We start from the raw sequence: 21,963 nt of genomic DNA, 5'->3' as shown, positions 1-21,963 counted from the left end.
TAGCTGGCAAACTCTTCGCTGAGCATGCTGTGAATGTGTGAATTCTTTGAATAAATAAAGTTAAATAGTACATTGCATATGTAAACTAAACATAAACCTTATATTTCATTGTCTGAAATGTAAAAACAATAATGTATCTTTTTAGTTTTTTGGAAAAACATCCTAAAATGTCAATTTGGTGACTAATTGGGAGGGGGGAGAGAACGGGGGAAAAACTGCAATACTGATTTTAAATAAAGTGCTTTGTTCAATTTAAACTCTTCTTACCTAATCTAGATGAGAAGTAAAACTTTGTGGCATGACTACACTTTCTTTAAAACAATGATTTTGTTCAATCCAAAGCAATAAAAATACCTGATTAACCGTTAAAAACTATCCAAAATGCATTGTACAACACTGTTCCCCTGAAACTTAGTGAGGTTTATATAATGACATACAGTATTCATAAGGAGCACCAATATTACAGGAATGTAAAAAGTATAGAATCTGGGTAAAATAACGGCTTAAAATTATACTATTTATTTATGCTTGTGCAGTAGATAAGTTGATATTTTGTGGTTGTTTGCACCCAAAATTACAACTCATTTTTTTATACTTTCTTTTTTTCTTTTTTCTTTCTTTTGTTTTATATCTTTTATCTTGGGAATAAGATTTCCCAAGAGCACCGGCTTCCCCGTTGTCTTTGTAACAGATTAGTTATAGCAACATTAAGGTCTTTCATGCGTATATGTTTTGAATAACTAACTTAAGTTACTAGTAGTCCTCATTCACCAAAAAACAGTATACTTTGAATCAATATCCAATATACTCTTATTTAACTAGAGTAAAAAACACGTTGAGCCGACAGACACCTGGTCCGCTCTTGTTGTCATGGGCTGTTTAAGTTGAGAATGGAGTCTATGCGATAGTCGCTTCTGTGATGTGATGTGTTCATGAATATTTTATCCACATCTGCCAAGGAGATGGACAGGCGCCATCTTGCTTGTCCTCTGGAAATGTGGGTCCTAGTGTCCCAAGAGCCTGGGGCCATCAACCTCAGTCCACCCTGAGAAGTGTCTTGGCCCCACTGGAAGGGCCTTCGTACTGGGACCTGGGATGGGCTACACAAAGTTGTTGGTGATTTGCCGCTGGTGCTCAAACAGGTCTTCAATCTCTGCACTGTATGCGTCTCCTTTAAGGAAAAACAATGCGGTCATCAGCAAAATAGTTAAGGAAAAATTAAGGGAAATTTAATAAGAGAAAAAGGTTTCATGCTCTCACCTGCATGACATCCGTACATGTAAGCTCTGTGGCCATCGTACTTGCACCGACATCTCATGACATTGTTCATGAAGTCAGACTCAGCCATGTCCATTGAGGGGTTTACTTCCACCTGGAAAAAAGGACACAATGTATGCTGACATTGAGAACTGATTCAATATATCATTATGACCTGCAGCTGCTTACATCATCATCACAGCAAATGTTTATTAGAAAACAGGGAGGATTTATAACTGTGTTGTTCTCTATTTTATCTGTTACTATATCTCCAGCTGGACAGGCACATGGACAAACAGGGAAGGACTCCTCTCTACAAACGAATTTTAAAATAAAGAGCAGTTGGATGTAAAATTGTTAAACGGTCTGTTATTAAACAGCACTCTGGCTGGTAATGTTTTTTTATAGTCAATCCCTAATTCATCTATAAAAAGCTGGATGACTTTTCCATACAGTATTTCTATTTGGAAAGATAAATACACTATACAGTACAGTACTCTCTCATGAACACAACGTTGAAATTATATTCACTTGGCAATATATAGCTAAGCATATGGCATTGTGTCATGCAAAGCACACAACATACTGGTAGATATTTGAGGAATATTTTATGTGTGCAGGAAAACATGTAACAAAGACCATGCTGCTGCCCACACAAAACATGACAACTGGCTGCAGAAGAGCTTAGCCAACTTTATAGCTCAGGTTAATGGAATTTGTTATACCAAAGTTTAGCTCCAACAGTGGAGAAATCGGCTCTCTTCGTCACACTACACATAGGTATACAATAATAATGACTAAACTATCTTTAAATTGAAGTCTTTTGCAACAGAGTAGTTATGCATAAGCATGTTTATGTTTTTGAAATTGGACTTATTCTGAGTGCTGCCATACACTGTGCTAATAGGCTGTTATTTGCAGAGCAGCTTTATAACTGCTGATACAACCATTCTCTTAATCTGGTCTGGTGATAATATGAGAAGCCATTTACTCTAATAGCTGCCCTGTAAAATGCTACACCCACTTTAAGTACAGGTTACAAACAGCTACAGCGAGAAAGGATGCAAACTACACTAAAAAAAGGAGAAAACTTTAAAAAACTGTGAAAACTATCTCTTAATTTTTCAGGGTAAATTACAGTGTTGGACTTGAGTGTGCAAAGCTTTTGAAGAGGTCTGGTTCAGTGACAGAATGTGTTGCTGAGTGAGAAAGTGGCTATAAAAATAAAAACAGGGCAGGAGGAATTCCTTGGTGGCAAATTAGCCGTTCCTAATGGAAGGGGCACTAAGCGCTGGTTCACTAAAGTGAGGCAATGGTTAATGGGTAATTGCTGTGTTTTATTAGCACTGGAAGGTTCAAGGGTAGGCTGGCTGAATCTTTCTGTAAAGCTCAGGGTCAGAAGAGTCAGCATCATCTGCGCTTCACTAGTTAAATGAAAAGTGCTGTTTGTATTTTTCCAGTTCTGCATACTTTCTGTTTTTTCTTCTCTCTCAGTTGTTCTTCTCAGCTAAATTCGGTTAGTTCCTTTAGTGCTGGTCTCCTCAAAAGCCCCTGACCTTTTAACCTTAAGTAGCCCTTCGAATTTCTCATTCTCTCTCATTTATTTCAACTCCATTTCTGTCCTACTCTATCATTCATTCTTCCTTTCAGCCTACACACTGTGTGTCGTAGCAGTGTGCCACTTCATAATGACACCTGGCTCAACGTGCTTAAAATACATCCAGGCTGCACACGTGTTTAAATGTAAGTCTGGCATGTCTATTACTACTACATTAAATCAATTCATGTTCAATAGAGAACAGAGAGGTGTAATTACAAAGATTGAGTTTGACTTCTCAGGCAAACTGGGGTAACAGCCGCAATTATCAGTCAGTGACTTACACTGTAACCAATCTCCAACAGCTGGGAGGCAATTGGCAGCATGCTGAGGTCTGAAGACTGTTGCATACCATGGTTGGATGACTAGTCTGGACTTGATATGGAGGATAATGGGAAATGCCCTTGATGTGTTTTACTATAGTAGCCACAATGACTTGACCGATTGACCGGGTTAAAATAATGACAGACAAAGAGATGGTTGAGGTAGAATATGAGGACTAAGGGAGGTCATAATGTTTTACTAAAATAGATACAAACCAGACAAGAGGAACTCCACCCTCAGAACCTATGACCGGCTTTCTTATCAATGAAATATTTGGCCACTTTCATACTGTATCTGTACAGTAAATATGAACCTATAGCCAGTATCCGGTTAACTTAGTTTAGCATAGCGGCACCTCTTAAGCTAACTGACTAACATGTTATAACTCATTTGTTTAAACCTCTCAGTGAGGACAAGACTCCAGGAAGTCACTACACCTACCCATGAAATACTCCATAAAACCGCATCATGTCGTCTTTACTCTTTAGTTTTTGTATGGATTTAAAAAATTAGATGTATGTTAATTAGCGACTATTATTAGGTGGAGTTGTATTTGCTTTTCTGACTCAAATAAGCACAAAATGAAAGTTTAAAGAACAAAAAGAACAGGTTGAATTAAAACCAATCTGCAGGAATGGAGGAGTGAGAGAAAAAAAAAGACCTCTCACCTGGAAGATGTAGTCTCCTGGTCGTACATCTGTCATGTCAACCCACTGACAGTCGATGTCGTGGCGATAGGTATCCCAGCAGCCCACAGAGATACCTTGGTCACCCATGTTGTAGCAGGAGAACCGCTTCTGGAGTCCTAACACACACCCCAACCCAACAACACTATCAATCACAACATCAAACCTCATTTAATGCTTGGCACTCCCTGTTATTTTTAAGAGCCTTTGGCTTCCTGAACTGCTTTAGACCACATATGAATGCTGCTTTTTCATATGAGCTAATGTATTTCATCCAAGATATAACAAGTAAATGGAGAGTGAACAAACAACAACAGCAACGATCTAATACATTAACCACAAAGGGAAAATCTGAATAGCTTATATTGATATTAATTTCCTGTCACTAATGGGAAAGAGTTTGTTTTTTGGGGTTTTTTTAGGATTCATGAATGGTGGTGAACATTACCGTCAGGGCAGTAGGTATCCTCCAGACAGAAACTGGCCTTGTGTCCCTCTGCAACCCTGGTGCCATTCAGAGTCAGCAGGTCGTAATGCGTGAACACCTCAATGCTGTGGTAGTGCCTGAGAAGACAGAGGGGGAAAACCCAGGTGAGAATGTGTGCGTGTGTGTGTGTGTGTGTATGTATGTGTGTTTCCGCAAGTGTATGCATTTACACTAAATGAACACTGGTTCCCTATGGCTTGTCGCCTAATGACCTCACTGCTTGAACATGAGCGTGGGTGTCACCGTAACACCTTTCACAGAAGCTTGTTTTAGCGCCAGCTGTTTACTCATTCTCAGTGAATGGAGGGCTTTGAAACACACAACCATAGCTCTGATGTGTTGTTGTAACAAACTGTGGCAGACCTGACTGTGCACGGCCTACCCTGTCCTTTGTATTATGCCCAACCTGTGGTAAATGGCTTGGTTCAACAGTCATTTCTAGACACGTGCTGCTGGGCTGCTGGGCTTCTAATGAATCTGGAGAGATGACAACACTGTTTCAGGCCACCCGTAACTCACTGGGACACATCTCACACAGCCAAAACTGTGGGCTCCAAAAGGGTCCTTCTTCTCTCGGCATCAAAATGCTCTCATCATCTGACAAGAAACAAACTAACTGAGCAGAGTGTGCTGAGAGGCAGAGTGGAATGTGTTAAAAGTATGCCTGAGGAAAATATGTCATCTATTTACAGATAATGGACAAAATGCTCCCAAAGCCTGCTGACAGACAAAGGCTCTTATGTTAAGCTTGTGTTGCATGCTACCTACCGTCCCCTCATCAAACCATATGTGCACAGGCACAGAGATCACACTTAAACATGTTTTCTTTCCTGGTAGCAATTGAATGCAATTAAATTAAATATAACTCAAATTGCTCACCATTCAGGTAGTTATATCATTAATGCAAGTACAAGAAAAAATTGTATGACAAACAGGTGTTTCACAAAATATTTTTGGCAATCTTTCACACCTGAAACCACAACTCACCTGTTTCCAGGACACTCTAAACCACAGTTTCCCCAAACACACATTTAGAATGACCACATGTGCAACCACAACACCCCATATATATAGTAAGTATTTAAACACTTCTTTCCATTGCAAACACACCTAAGCAAAGTAACACTGCCAAAAACCCTCGTTGGATGCTCTACCTGTGACACTGGTGCCATGTCCAGGTATCCTTTGTTGCTTTGGGTCTGAAATCGGATCTGCCCATGTTCATAATGCGTGACGAGAAGCGCAACAGGCGTCGATGGCCATAGGGCCAGTTCATCCTGGCAGCGGAGGAGGACAGACAGTTCTCCTCATGTGCACAGGTCAGCAGGTGGAGGGGTCTGTCTTCCAGGTAGGCCGTCTCCTGGACCAGTTGGGCATCCAGAACAAGGTCAGGTGCGGCTGAAGCAAGACAGATGTGAGAGGATGTGTTAGGATTAAATGAACCAGAGGAGGAGATGGAGAGCTACAGCAAAATGGTTTGACTTACTGTCTGAGCAGCTGACCCCAGCAGCCTTAGTTCCACCTCCTCGAGGGCAGTGGACATGGTTGTTGCGGCGACACTGTTGAATCGAAAGCTCTGTGCCGACACAGTGAGATCCACTAAGGATCACATCAGCTGCATTTGGGTCACCGGACCAGTACCAGGTGTCCTGTTGGAGGCAGAGGCAGGGTGGGGTCATAGGACATAGATAGCTTGTCAGGTTTTTTTTTTCATTAATGAGAAATATCATAGTGTAATACCACACTGACTTCAGGGGCTGTGACTATGGATTGACCTCCATTTGTTCATTTGTTTGATCATCTGTTTATGTGTCCTTTCATCAATAAGTCAGACAGTGTTGATAGGATTTTGACAAATCTTGGAGGAATGACGCCTCTGACCACACTAATTGGTCTAGAGGTGGGAGTGCTAGATTGTTTTTTCATTCAGGGCATCATGTCCAAGATCTCTAACAGTGATGATACAACTTTGAGGGAAGTTGTGGAAGTATACTCTGGCATTTACTAAATCACCCTGACTTCCTGAAATGTGGTGCAACAACTGTCGCGTTCAGGTGGATTCTTACCTCATGTGCACTGGCAGCGAAACCCAGACCCAGCTGTCTGCACACCACCATGGCCTCATTGATTCCCCAGTTCTCACTGCAGACAGAACCCCAACGCTTACGGCCCCCAACCTCCATTAAAACCTCGACCCGGCCTTCTGATGGGAGTCTACCACCAGCCAACCGCACCTAGAAATCCATCAATATTAAAGGGATTAAAGGATTAGGTGATGCTTTATCAGTAGAAGATGATATGTGTACGTGGTGTGATGGCGTAGTTTCTATACCATGTTCTCTATGCCAGTCTTAGGGACATTACAGCGTACTGAGGCATCCTGGCTGTGTTTGAATGTCCACGGTTGGACTTCCTGGAAATAGCAGTCTAGGATGGAGCGCTCTGTCCCCATACACTGGACACTGTTTATGTGGATAGGTCCTGTACCTGTAGAATGAGATGTGGGAGATTTAAAGACTGTACTGAAAAAAAACAAAGCAGGAAAATACGAGAATGGACATAACTGAAGGGCTATATTTCAAGGGCTGTTTAGGGCCACACTATGAAGGTAGAATTGTGCATAAATACAAAGAAGAGCAGACTATGATTTGCGCTTGTAAATAGTGAAGCAGTGAAGCGAAATAGTAATCGCAACTGTAATTCACAACTTGTGAAATCACATTTTGGGGTTTACAATTGTAACGTCTGATCTGCAAAACTGCAAAAAAACAAATTGCAACTGTAATTTCATACTCGCAAAACTGCACCACAGGATGTACGCTTAATGAAATAATAAATTTATATTCATGTAATTCTGGTGATATTTGTACATATAGACCCTAGAGGACAGCGCTGCTGTTCTGTCCAATAAAAACATGAAGCTTCACTTTACGTTCAGATAAACATATGTGGCAGCCACAATTGTTAGATTTCATCTGTGAGACCTAAGGCTGTACAGTTCAATTCATCGGATCTTGTTCTCCGTCAGATGACCAGTCGATCATCTCAGGAGTCGGGCTGAGATGATCTGCGTTATTTTGATAAACTGACTACATATTGGGAATTTACATAGTTTCTTTCTCACCTGAAAAAATATTAAATCTTAATAAAGTGACTTATTAACAGTCACACTACAAAAATTGCAAAGATTTTTGGTTCAGCTCATCTCTGCTCTGATCTCCGCTACAGCACAGTCTGAACAGGCCCAATGCATTTTGGGATAGTTTATAACATCGAGGGTTGCGTTATGCGGAAGTGAGCATGGTTTGATCTAAACTGGGATGGAAAAACGATAGACCTGGCTAATGACATACTGCCACGTAGTAGAACAGACACAACTTAAGGTTTCTTGAATACAAGTTGTGTATTGGAAATCGTGAGTTGCGTTTCTTTCATTTTTGGCACACTCCATTTGAGAGAAACATGCCAAAAATCATGTGATAAGGAGTATGCACCTGAGCGTGCAGATAGGAAGATACAAATGCAAATCCTGTGGTTCAGTTTTGCAAGTATGAAATTACAGTTGCAATCTGTTTTTTGCAGTTTTTTGGATCGGAAGTTACAATTGCAAACTCCAAAATGCGCTTTCGCAAGTTTTAAATTTCAGTTGTGATTACTATTTCGCTTTTACAGTACACTATTTAAAAGCACAAATCATAGTCTGCTTCTTGTATTTATGGCACGATTCTACCTTCATACCACCCAACAAAGACACAATGGAATCAACAGACTTTGTCACGCAAAGGAGCGTGCATGCACACAAGTGCACTCTGTATTTCTTTAACGTGAGTATGCTTTCTCTACTTAAGCGTCAAACCAACTATAAAAAGTTCGTATCTCTCATGACAAAATACTCCTGCAAGCCAAGCAGCAGTACCACCACCATCTACTCTGGGGATCTGTCACACATCATTACCATCATTCTGTTGCTTTGGGCACAACAACAATAACATTGTGTGTAGTCCACCACCCTGGGCGATCAAACAAGGCCAAATCTGTGTCAACAAAACAAGAACGAGTAAAACTTTCTCTTGTATTCGTTTGTCTTTTAAAACCAGATAATCTCTAAACAGCAAAGAAAATGGTGGAAAGAACACTGAAGATTTCGACAGTATATGAAAACAGGGCAAACTATGGCTTCTTTGTTTTCTTAAGACAAAAGACAAACTGTAAACTCTGAAATGTGGTAGCACTGAAATAAACACAACCAAAACCACATACATAGGAGGCAGGAGGGAGAAACCGAGAAAGATGAGTGAAAAGGAAGATGGTTGAAAGAGCAGGGACTAGATTGCAGCCTAAGTCATTCTGTCTCTGTGTTGGTTTTGGTAGATTGAAGGCCTGCTTCCATACTGGTCACCATGCGTGGGTTCAGACTTACAAAAAAGACACATCTAAACCACTTCCGTCTCTATCTGTATGGTAAAGGCCACAAGCTAAATCCAAACTCCCAGTGTTTAAGTTATCAAGACAAATACAGGTCCCACTCAAGTGATCCTCAAAATGAACAGTGACATGCTGTATTTAAACCTTAGTTTGGGAAATCCACGAAAACCCAAAATAAATTCCAAGAAACTGGCCACACGCACTTTACATTCACACAAACACACAAGCTTGTTGGGTGTTGTACTCCCTTATGTACAGTATGTATATTAAATTGTACTTCAAGGGTAAAATTACACGGTAAAATAACAATGTTGGTCAAGAAAGGAAATAGAAACATTGTCCCTGTAATTTAACTTGCTGATGGTGATGATAAATGCAATGATGATGGGAATTAGTTTAGAATATTTACTTCACTTTCATTCTCCCTGACATTAGTTTCCGAAAAGATCAAACCATAAAATGTTGATGATTGACAGCAGATACAACTATGACAGCAATTATGAGGCATAATAAAAACGTGGTATCTTAAATTTAGTATTTACAAGAAATAAGCTGAGCTTGATGACCGCATAGTTTGAATTGGCAGATGGCATTGATCATTTAGAGAGATTAGAAAATTGAGTTACAGAGATGGAAACTGGGTAAAATCGGTCACATTCTTGTTGAGAATAGCATAAATAGTTGGTTGGTGGTTACAAGGGAAACCCTGTTCTTTTCCTCTCTGAAATTACACTCCATTCTGGGAACATTAATGCAGTGTTTGTAGTGTTTTTCTTTCCATGTAACATATTTTGCTATGCCTCTAACAAGATTTGTAAGCAACTTTGTGTCATTGGATAGATGCCAGTAAGATAGTTCTTCTTCGCCAAGTGCTAAAATCATGTCGGTTTGTAAATAGCTCTGCCAGCCTGCGGGCGCTCAAATGGTAGAAGCCAACAAGAATCTAAATCGTGTTTCTTTGTCAACATGATTTCAAAGCTGATGGACAAGTTGTAAGCTGATAGTTAGTTTGTGTGTGTGTGTGTGTGTGTGTGTGTGTGTGTGTGTGTGTGTGTGTGTGTGTGTGAGTGTGTGTGTGTGTGTGTGTGTGTGTGTGTGTGTGTGTGTGTGTGTGTGTGTGTGTGTGTTTGCTTGTATACCACACGTGCATGTAAATGCATTTGTGCTAGCGTTTCAAACATATCTGATGGATGAGACCACATTCAAAGCCAGAAGCTCTGCCACCCTGTTGACCCAGTGGACCACAACCTTTATCACCTTATCACATTTGATCATCATAAATAATTCAGTGCTCTTCTGTGGGGTCTTGTTGACTGCTGGCTGAAAGATTTGATAGAAATCATGGAGATGTTTTTCTCTCAGGTGCTGACAGAAAGCAAGTGTACCTGAGTGTTAAGTAGTGTGATTTGAAGAATGTATTATTGGCTATCTTTATATATACATATATATGTATATATATATATATATATATATATATATATATATATATTTTTTTTTTTTTTTTTTTTTAAACTCACTTTTCACTCACTCACTTTTTCAGGACTCCTTCCCTTGGTGAGTTTGCTCTATTAAAGATAGTTCATGTCTATTCCAACGGTATATAGACCTATGTTTATGTGGCCTTTAAGCACATGGAAAATTATATGTCACAGTAAAAATGTCTAACAGGCTGCATGTTAAAAAAACGAAGCTGGGAGGCACCTTTGAAGTTCAATCATCCTGCAATGGCAGTGTATATGTAAGACAGAAACAGACAGAAAGGCAGAGTACTGTGGGTGCCAGTGTTGGACTGAGAGCAAGAAAGAGAGAGAATGTATGTGTGTGCATAGTAAGTGTGTGAATCACTAACCCAGGAAACCTACATTTCCAGGAGCGAGACAGGAGTAATATGAGGTAAATTAGAGGGTAAACCTGCCATTTGTCAAACCAAACTACAGCTGCAGAGCCACATCTTAATGTTATAATTTGGAGACTGATTTTATTGCACACACACATGCAAAATATACATGCTGGCATGTGCACGTGTGTACTTACACAAATGCAGTTTTGTGGGTAGGAGAATCTATTTTAGGTAGAAAATTGAATGCTTTTTAGCTCCTCCCTGCCAATTAAACACCTCTGCTTCAGACTGCTGGAACCATGGTGAACCTGAACCCTGACCCAGCGAGTAAAGGTGCTAATTGAAACCAGACTATATGGTTATATGTTTGTAAAGTCTCCTTAGAAGATTCAGATTTAGTTCTGTTAGAGTAATCGAAGAAAGGTAGCATAAATGACATCATCTACAGAAAACCCACTTGAAGAGGTTGAAAGGTAAAGGAAAAAAAAGGACCACTCGAACACACACAAAAATACTCTCTGTATGATCAAGTGAACAGCTAAACCAGCAGATTGTCATCCCATATTTCATCTTGATCAGCATGATTAGAGAGTACACCCTATCCTGAGGCATGGGGAGGCTGTTCTCACATCTCGTAAGGGTGGGGACACCACTGGTGCAGCTGAACACAGACTAAATCTGTTTGTCACCATTGCTGGAAATTTGAAATCGAAGGAAAAAAGACCACAGCTTGCTTGAAGCTAGCAAGATTATGTCTGTGACTTTAACTATCAAATGCCAGTGTATACCACTGTGGCTTATACTATTACATTTTGTGTGTGTGTGTATGCACATGCACATGTGCACAGTATTTGGGCAGCTGGTAGCCTTGGTTAAGAACTCACATAATCACAGCTGGGCATACTGCAATCAACACATTTGCAGTTTCACAAGGTAATAGAGAGAGACAGACAGACAAACACACATGCTCATACATTATCTGATCAGCCATGGCAGACGGGTGCAATGTCTAGCAAAAGACTAGAAAGGTCTCTTTTTTGTCTCTGGAAGACCATGACGCACGATAATCACGTTCAAACATCCAAACTGGAGATTCAAGACCAGATAAAATGGGAAGCTTTCCAGAAATTCCAGCTTAAGTTGTGTAGAAGACTCAGCACAGCTCAACAGCAGTGATCTTTCTCACCTTGACCCATAAAGGCTCCATGCAGAGCATCCTTGGCAGTACCGAAGCCCAGTTCTCTGCAAACCACACTGGCTGCAGTTCTTTCCCACATGTGGTCCACAATGGTCCCCCACTTTCCTTCTCGGAGCACCTCCACACGACCTTCGCCCAGCCTTGGGCCGGCCTTCAGACGCACAGGCTGAACAAAGCAACAAAAGGGAGATTAGCAGAGCCTATGCATAAGAACAGTAAATGCACACACTGTATGATTGTGCTACTGTAGGCCTAATTTTGTCACATCTTACCACAACTGGATAAGGGGCCTGGGGTCTTCCTGAGGAGATGCGAGCAAACTGAGGTCCAGGAACACATTTGACCACTGCATGTCTCCCATTCTTACAGGGGGTGGGGCTACGGGGGATTGACAGCTGCGCATGGCACTCTGACAGGCTGTTCTCGCTGCCCAGACAGTGTACTTTTTCTACCCAGAATCCTTTCTTCTTTGCCATAATGCTCAGTCTAGAAAAGAGAAGGAAGTCCGTTTTTTGTTAAACATTCTTAAATAAAGTTCAAGACAACCCATAAGGTCACATAATGTAAATAAACATGACTACCTTGTTGAAGGATCTGCAACTTTGGTATCCCATATTTTCCTGTAAAACAACAAAGAATAGAGATGGATGTTAGTTCTATCGGGTCTATGTAGTTACAAAGGTTTCTGGGACACACAAATCACCCTGTGAGGTGACCTGAGTGACCGAACTGCGATGCAAAGAATGAGTGACTGTAAGATATACTGTAGCATCTGCTGTTTGTCTTATATGTAACCTGGCCACACAGGAGAGTTTTCTGCCACAGTAAATACATATAGACTTACTTATTACTTGGGTACTTGGCGATTACCTAAAATAAAATAAAAAGAATCATACTGGTCCAAATATAATTTCTGTATATAAAACCACAATGAGTTGTGCATGTGGCTTTGTGCTGAGCGTAAAGTTAGGAAAATTGATGGTAATGACTGGCATAATTCAAGGGAGAATTCACCATTCCTGTTCTCTCTCAGCAAGTTCACTTTCTGTCTCTCTTTCTCGTTTTTTAAATTCAGTAGTCTGTATTTCCATCTGGAATGTGGGCTGCTTGCTATTTACTGTGGTTATGTGTAGAGAAAGTGGCCAGTGTATCATGTGTCCCTCAGCTATCAGGCAACAGTACACGTCAAATTTGTTTTTGCTTTGAAACTAACATGTGCCCTTTAGATATACAACTTTTGCACTGCTTGTTGTAACATAACAAAGACTTGTACATAACTACAGGATGTAAGAACTATAAAAGGATAAACACATGATATTTTGAACTATGTCGTAAACATCTAAAGCCACAAACTAAAAAAAATCATGACATTCAACATCAGTGATGTATAACATTTCTGGGAAAACAGGGTTTGACCAAGCACGATATGCAAACAAAAACTCTGGCATGTCCGAGAAATACCAGAATAGAGAATTATGCACCAAGTAGTCTGGCTGACTCGGGTGAGCGGTGGAGAGGAAAGCCTTCTTTTCTCTAGGCAGACACGCCAAGCAGACATGCCACACAGGCCATGCCAGGATGTCCTCAAACCATCGCAAAGTGCACAAACCATCACAGGTGTTCACAGCAATTACAGTGAAACGCGATACGCACGCTACAGTCTGATATTTTATCAGCCAATATTAGTACATTTTTCAAGGATAAAATCTCTTCGGAGCTGTACATTGGCATAGCATAACAACTGTAGGAGGATTGAATAGTTTTTTTTTTTTTTTCGTGACTACTAACACAGTGAGGAAACTGATTCCAGTGGTATTCCCCTTTAAAGAAACAAACATGTCTGAGGATATTTCTATGAAAGCACAGGCAGGTAAATATTTGTATTTCTGACATGAAACAGCAGACATTCCTGTAAAGTTAAGGCACAAGTCTTAAAAATAAACCAAGGAAGTTGTTATCAAGAGACACATTGTCACTGATGTGATGTTATGTAGATGATTGCGTGAGGTCATGGGCTGCTGACTGTACACTTTCCAAAATCACGAAATAGCTTGTTTCCTGATGTTGTATGCAGTCAATGGGCCAGAAGAGACCTCCTCACTCTGTAGTTAAAATGTAAACAATCCCTCATTAAAAATATTAGTGTTTGGTAAAGAAATATACTTCCTAATTAGTCTTACAAAATGAGTACACTTTCATCTCAGTAGTTATTTTACAAATAAAGGTGTTTTGCAAGTTGCAGATGCTATTTTTAAATGAAACTTTTTAAATGGACTTTAGCTGGTTGCTGAGACCCATTTGAAGTACAAATGCAGCTCAGCGCAATTTATGAACATCTGTAAAATAAATTTCAATTGCTTAAATAGTCTTGCTTGCTACCGCTTAAGACTGTATCAAACATTTCACTTGATGAGGCAGAAAAATCCCATAAACTAAACATTTTAAATCACGTGCGCTAAATAAAGCCATATGTGATGTCACGAGACTAGCTGCAAATGCGACTGACACATTGTATAGACACTAACACTTGTTCTTTACAGTGTCTTGAACTACACTTGTAAAACATCTTAAATGTGTCTACCATGTGGCTCTGCAGTAACATGTCATCGAGGAGAGACACTGAAGAGTATGCACACACGTACAAACACATTTTCCCATAAGGCAAATATGACTTGTTTGTGACCTCACCACAGACCAATCAGCTAACCATTTTACCCTCTTGAGACAGAAACAGGCACTAACAAGCTATAAATGATACCTTCAGGTCTTTCATTTGACTTAATCACAGCACTGTTTGTTGATGTTTGATTTCTTATCAGGATAGTAAAATGCACACATACCACTTTGTTAATATATAAAAAATGATAATTAACAGTTCTGTGTTCATCACAAGCAGTTAGAGAGCATTGGTCCACAGCTGTCTGCTTGTGCAACAAACAGCCACAGTATTAGTTTTCCACCTCCATAGTATTCATCAGCCTGCTTAACCAAACAGTGTATTCCAGCACTTGTTGTGGAGCCAAGAGAACAGAGGCTAATGATAGGGAGTCCCACCCGCCTCTTAAAAGTATTACACCACTGTTTGGGCTTCATCACCCTCACACTGCTCACTGACTTACTATCTTCTGATTTGTTAGAAAATACTTTTTTTTTTAATACAGATTGGTGAAGATCTGTCCCAAATAGTACCACTGTACTATTCACTGCTTGATTTGAGGTTTTGGGAGACATAAAATATCTAAAATACCTAAAAAGTAAAAAGTATAATCTTTTGGTTTAATATGTTCTTTAAATTGTTTTGATTCTGTAACATTGAGAACAATTAGCCTTTTATGCCCTATATCAGGGGTACTAAATATGCTAAAATATATTACTAATAAACCTTTATTTACAACATGCTTATTCAGTTCATCAGTTAGAATTAAGTTGTCTGAAAATATGCTTTGCAGTCACACCAAGTGGCTACAGAAAAATGAAGAAAAAAAAAAAAAGCCAAGATAGAGCATTTTGTTTCCTTACAGAGTATAAGTGGAGCCAATTTGAAATATTTTATGAGGTTCCATTTTCCCTCCTTTGAATATCTGAGAAAAGGATCTTGCAGGCCAGAGTGAGGTGATTAAATCACTCTGCTTCAACTCTGTTTTGAAAGCTGGCTTCCACAGTCTTTTCCAAACCACAAAAAGAGCCACCGGCATGAATACAGAAATTAAAAGATGGGAAAATAAATTAGAGAGAAGATCATTTAGAAAGATCGGATAGGAAAACCAGAGTCGGTTACACAAAATATCACCCAAAGGGATGAGAATGATACCCGTGTCGTAAAAAAATTTCAGCTAAAACATAATTAAACATAAAATGCTGGGTTAAGTCCCCAAATCACTATGGTGACAGAGGAATACAGACAGCTGCTGACACAGCGGCCCTCACTGCAAACTGCAGCTGTAATTGGACATATTTCACACGAGCAAGCAAAAATCTGGCTCATCTGACTGCTGCTCTTGTTCTCTCCCTCCATCTCCTTTTTCTCTCATTACTCTCTTCCTCCTTCTTCGCCAACTCTGTCTTACTCTCTGTCACACACATGGCTATAATTGGGGGTGTTTTTTCACTCTCAGCAGAAACACCGGAGAGCCTCAGTCCTGACCAACCTGTAATTACAGCATCTTCAGAGTCTCATCCAAGAGACACAGGCGGCAGAGAGACATGCACAGTCCAGGATTTCTAAGAATGGACTGAGAGACTTGGAGCAAGGTGGAGAAACAGGGTGGAGTGTCACCAGTTAAATTTGGCCTAAATTTGCAATACAATCATAAGCTTTTCTGGCATCCATTTGGAAGATGTTACATAAAAACTGAAAATCCTATAGTTTCTTGATGACTCTGCTCACATTTTGTATTATAATGATTAATTACCGTATGTATTAGATTAAAATCCTTACAATTACCCATACGTCCAGGCTGAAATAGCATTCCCTGTACTAAGTATTCTCTAAGTATTCTTCTCTTTAAAGTATTCTTTTGGTTGTTACTGCATGTCACACATGAACATCCCAATATGATAATACAGACAGGGATCCATCCTGACTTTAGAAACCAAATACTGTTAGATAACTTAAGTAGAGGACTGGCATTTAAAATGTTGAGGCATGTGTATATCTTGAACCACTTTGAAGTCAAGAACAACGGCTGGAGAACAGGTACTGATTTGATTTGGAAACAAACATGTCATCGTGGTTCAGACCAATATAGCGCCTGAGGCTACAGCAAAACACCAGGTCATGCCCAAAACAGGCAAACCAAGATGTATCAAGTCATGTCTGCTTCATGCCAGAGACTTATCATTTAAACACACAATATGAAAAATCAACATAATGGCATATGTTTTCCCAAATTTTTCACTGTACATTTAGAAGATATGCTGAGTAAACTGCATTGTCCACTTTGATGTGGCTTAGGGGCGAGACAAAAAGAGCTCAAGGAGTGCTATTATTTAAGATCTTTTTCCTTAGAGGAGGATCTCAAAACAACATCCTGAAACTGCTTCCCTGAAGGCTTTAGTCCAAGCCCTTCAAGCTACAGCAGCCCTGTCCCCTGTCTCTCTTCTTGGTGAGCAGCCAAATCTCTTATGTTGCAGCCATGCAAATCTACCCATCTGACTCCTCACTCAACTATTACTTGTGCTTCCCATCTCCCATTCTTTGCATTAAGTGGCAAATCTGTACAGTGATAGGAAATCGAAGAGAGTCATCACACCTGCAATGCGGGGAAGCTGTGCTCTAATAAATGATCCCACACAGATGGTGTACAGAGTCAGGCCAGGTTGTTCAGCGACAGCTCACTCTGAGGACATTTTATTGCTGAAGATATGATGTCTGATGAGACCTTCCTCCAACAATAGAATCAAGTTATAGCGTCACTGTGTTCCCAATAACACAGAGTTCAGCGGAGATATCTTAATTCAAGGGCAATGCAGACATAGCCTCAGTGAGTGAATGTGCTCCAAAATGGGCATGTTGTTAAGTGAATAAAAACTTAGAAAAGTCTATAAAACAACTAAGTTGACCCCTCAACAGGAACAACTTTTCAGCAGCAAGAATCTAGCAGTTACACTACAGAGCAGATGTTGTGGCCTGTCAACGGTTTGGTCAGACTAACCCTGGCCAAGAGAGGAAAGGAATAGCTTAACTGTGAATCATCCAGAAGCAGCAGCTCTTCAAGAGCCAGATCCAACTGGGTCCCCTGTCCATTGAAGACAGTGAATGGTCAGACATTATTCATTCTTAAAATAGCACTGGAGTCATTTGCTAATGTGTGGTCCTCCTGCGGTTTTAGAGTAGCACCCTTCCAAAAACCACTGTCACATTTTTCAGCAGGAGAGGAAGTGCAGATTTGTGTCAAAAGGGCAAAAGGAGACACAATGCATTTAAGCAGATCTGCATTAACTAGTGTATGCAAGAGAGTATGCATGTGTACACACTAGGGTTGGGTATTGAACATTACCACTTTTTTTAAACATAAAAATTACCAAAAGTACTCAAAAATGTTCTTTTCTTGATTTTAGAATGTGTTTTAGTTAGGAATAGTCTTAAATAGATGCTTAATGTTCAGACAAAATTAATTGAAGAAGTTTAGCTTATAAATAAAATATTATTCTTATTATTAAATTAAAAACAGTTTCTATGTTGCCTGAAGTAAAGATAGCATTGTTTTTCTTCTGATGCAGTATCAATGAATTTGAAAGGACAAGCCCTTTTACACACATACACACACTATTAATAGCGGCTTGTCACACAAATTGTTGGAAGAGGATGTAAAAGTGAAGAGATGGATGGCTGACACAAGCCTGCATAGGCTGCCCTGCCAATAAGATGAGTCACTACACAAAGAACCCCATTCGACTCTCCAATAGCTGCCTCAGTCTCACACCATGGTATCAATGGGACAGTTAAAGGACAATCAGCAGTGATATTAGACCTCAGCACAGAAATCTAAAAGTAAAAGTGGGGCTGTTTGTCTTGGAGCTGCAAGCTGAAGATAGCATCAGAGAAAGACAGGGAGAGAGAATAAGAGAGAGGCAATGAGGTGAGCAGAGGTGATTTGCCTAGAGAGAGGTGTAAAGAAAGGGCAGTAGAGAGGGGACAGAGATCCCTTTATCATCATCCTGAGGCTGAGGAGAGGACGGGGGGGGGGGGGGGAGAAAAGGGGAACATGGAGAAGAAGTGGCTGTGGTAGGAAGATAAGCTCGACAAAAGGCCTTTATTCACTTAGGCTTTAAACGGGATGCCACTGTTGTTTGTTTTTTATTCTTGAGGATGTATTTTTTATTCAACAATGGGATGAATGGCGTAGCATCTTGCCCTTCTGACCTACAGTCAACAGCCAATCTAATAACTTCGAGTTCATGAAAGTCAGTTGTGTTGTTCTCAGGGGAGCTTGCAGGGTAAGATTCATACTCACTTGTATGTTTTCACATTGTGCTGAATAGCCTCTGGAAAGCCAAGCATCCCGCACACAACTCTGCTGCTGTTGAGACTCCAACCCAAGTCACACACCTGCCTCCATCTCCCAGCGTGCTTCACTTCCACCGCACCCTCTGTAACCAGGCTCTTCCTTTTGGTGGCCATGAGGATGGGCCGAAGACGCACCTCCTCAATTTGCACCTTACCCTTAAGGGGAGAACATTAACAATTGCTGTTACAAAATAATAACTTGCAAATTCATCTACCTGTGAGGTGGCATTTATCAGAGGAATGCTTCTGTACCTGGTGCTGGTGATGTCGTTGAAACCTGGGGACCTCTTGCGGATGTCCGTTTCCATGATAGCTGTATCCTGGATGCCTGCGGGAAGCCACAAGGCCTTGCCACTGTGGTGCGGGGCTAACATTGGGCCTTATGGCGTTGGTTTGGCCTCTGCTGGTTGTCTGATCCAGCCTGCGTTCAGGGGTGCACACCACTCCCAAGTCTTCAGAATGTTTACAGTCATTCACCCCCCAGCCATTGTGCTTGCAGTCCTTCAAAGACTTCTCAGAGCCGTCACAGCGTACATTGTCCATCCATATTGGGCCTTGTGAAAGGATAAACAATTCATTACTACATTCATTATGATTTTCATTGATTTTTAAAAAGACAGACTGAGCAATGCATCTACACAAGGGCCCAAATCAGACCCTAAACACCTAACACTTGACTTTTACTGTCAGACTGATTTAGGGTTGCACCTCAGCAGTGTGTTTAGCAGTAGATAGACAGTATTTTACAAGGCAGGGTGCTGTAGATCCTCAACCTTCTCTTTAATTTGGATTTAAAAGCAGCAGTAAAGAATGTTCATGAACCACAGCAAGTGTTGCAATACTCTGGCAAGCTTATGCTGTCATTATTCTGAAACAAATGCCCGTTTTCGCCCCATATATTTGCTCTGCCAGTCTGCCAGGCAACCTTAACGAGGTGTAGGCCCCGATCCCACAAGTTATCTTTGTCACTTTATGATGCTAGTTATTTTGGATGTCTTAATTGGTGGTTTGTTCATGAAGCCATGCACATGTGTGTTACTGGGAAAGGACAGTTAGCATGAAGTTTTAGAGAAGACAGGATAAACTGGTCCAATATGGTTGCCTGTCAAAGGGTTATTAAATCTAATAAACTCACTCCAATGGGCCTTTTTCAGGACATATTTCTTGTCATTACAGGAAAAGGACAGGTGTAACAAATAAGGATATGGTGTATCAGTAAGCTTTGCACAGTGGTGGGACCTTGAAACTAGTAAAATAAATGGAGCGCAGTCCTTGTTAAACTTGTGGTTTTCCTGCTACCACATGTCAAAATGTTTGCAGTGAGAAAGACCTATCATTTTGTTATCACTCGCATCCAGTCAGTGTGGCTTTTGGCCTACCAGTGACTTTTGGCATTTCACAGTAGAATCTCTGACCACCATACAAATGGCTTTATTGAATATGGTACCGGAAGTGCTCTCACCTGCTCCTTCTCCATACTTGGCGCTGTGCGCCCACGTTATACCACCCTGGAAACCCAGCTCCCGACACACCACGTTGGCCAGTTTGATGTCCACTTCGTCATCACAGACAGTCCCCCAGGTACTGTTGTGCAGGACCTCCACGCGTCCCTCGTACGGTTCTCGTGCAAAGTTGCCCATCAGACGCACCTTGGCGGCCGGCGCGCGAGCCGACCTGCGCTGGCTAGACGTGGTCCGGCGAGGTTCAGCACGAGCGGGGCAGGAGAGGGACAGCAGTAGCAGCAAGAGGCAGCAGCTCAAGCAGAGGGTACGGGTCATCATGACGGAGAGGAGGGGGTCTGAAGGGAAAGGTTGAAACACTGTTTGATTCAATGTGTACCACTTTTATTGAAGCAGTTCTAGTTACTTTAATTCATTTCATGTTCAATTGACCAGTGAGGTCATTTAACTGGCTTGTCAATTAGGTTTTCGTTAAAAGCTACAGGCTCATTTGCCTGTGATGAGAAACATATATCAGTTTTAGATGTAGTACATCCTGAGGCAAACTACCGTGCATTAAGACTGAGTAATTCTCTTCAAGTTTAACAGCTAGCAGAGAGGGGCCTGGTTATTTAAAAGACCAATGGTGACATCGTCTGGACAAAACAGTTCAGATAGTCAACTCGGTGGTATAGCCTACTGCATAAATGTACTCTTATCAAGATGAATGATGTGCTGAGACACTTACCATTGCAGTGATAATTTATCTGTTAACAATCTGAGAGATAAAACATGACTGCTTTTCTAGACAGTTGATTTCAGTCACTGTAGTCTTGCAGTGATGTAATAGGCTATAACCAAAACGCATAAAATGAATGCTTTTCAGTCATGTCAAACATAGGCATATAATTAGAGATGCAGCAGTGCATTTTGTATTGCAATATACCCCTTAAGGCTACCAAACCAGACAGAAACGTAAGGCAGATTTTAACTGTAGGTTAACAAGAGCCAAACAAGTACAGTGGTGGAGACAGACACTGACTGAAACATTAAATCATTGCAGGACACAGCACAATGCTGGCCGCAAAATGTGAAGAATCTGTTTGTATAATGTCACGGTGAACTTAGGAAAAAACCAACAACAAGCAAACAGACATTGCAGGCAGAACCTCAGAAAATCATACTGAGGAAAAACAAAACCCAACTCGTTTAAATCGTTTAAAGCCATCTTTATCTGTTGTTCAATCCAGACACCATCTGTTTAGAACAGCAAATATTTCCTCTAAATGTTTAAATATTGACAACACTTTTTTTTTTCAAATTAAAGAAAAGAAGTAACTGCTCCATCTCAGCCCCTTAAAACACCTGTTACACACACTGTTATGCATATCTGCAGCTGCTTGTATTGAAATTAAATTTAAATATAATAATAACAATATTGACAATTTAGCAAAGATAGAATAAAATATTTTACCAAGAAAAATGTAAAGTAAAAGTTAAGGTGAAAGTTCACTCACCTGGCAAGCAGCAAATGCTTGCAGTTGTGGACGTCACTGGCTAGGGGAGAGTGACTGAGTGAAGGAGTGTGTCTACTTAATGTTCTCCTTAGTCAAGCCTCCCTCTTCCCTCCTTCTCACTATATCCCTCCCTGCCTCCCTCCCTCCTACTGTGCTCTCTTTCCCTTTAGGTCTCTTTCTCTCA

The 21,963-nt window shown here is 40.6% G+C and overlaps 1 protein-coding gene across 1 annotated transcript; it reads right to left on the bottom strand.

Annotated features, from left to right (window-relative positions):
- Positions 1–1,100: 1,100 nt before the first annotated feature.
- On the bottom strand, positions 1,101–20,604 carry loxl4 (lysyl oxidase-like 4). The gene is made up of 14 exons (XM_062430293.1): positions 20,286–20,604; positions 19,076–19,377; positions 18,771–18,979; positions 12,396–12,434; positions 12,087–12,300; positions 11,803–11,980; positions 6,684–6,838; positions 6,418–6,585; positions 5,838–6,000; positions 5,506–5,749; positions 4,313–4,428; positions 3,847–3,983; positions 1,261–1,372; positions 1,101–1,171 (listed from the first exon to the last, which is right to left on the bottom strand). The coding sequence occupies exons 1-14, from the start codon at positions 20,602–20,604 to the stop codon at positions 1,101–1,103; spliced, it is 2,427 nt and encodes an 808-aa protein (XP_062286277.1).
- Between the last annotated feature and the right edge of the window lie 1,359 nt (positions 20,605–21,963).

The sequence above is a fragment of the Scomber scombrus genome, chromosome 12 (genome assembly GCF_963691925.1).
Source record: "Scomber scombrus chromosome 12, fScoSco1.1, whole genome shotgun sequence".
Lineage (NCBI taxonomy): Eukaryota > Metazoa > Chordata > Actinopteri > Scombriformes > Scombridae > Scomber > Scomber scombrus.
The sequence above is the reverse complement of the archived record's forward strand: the minus strand, read 5'-3'. Positions and strand labels throughout refer to the sequence as shown.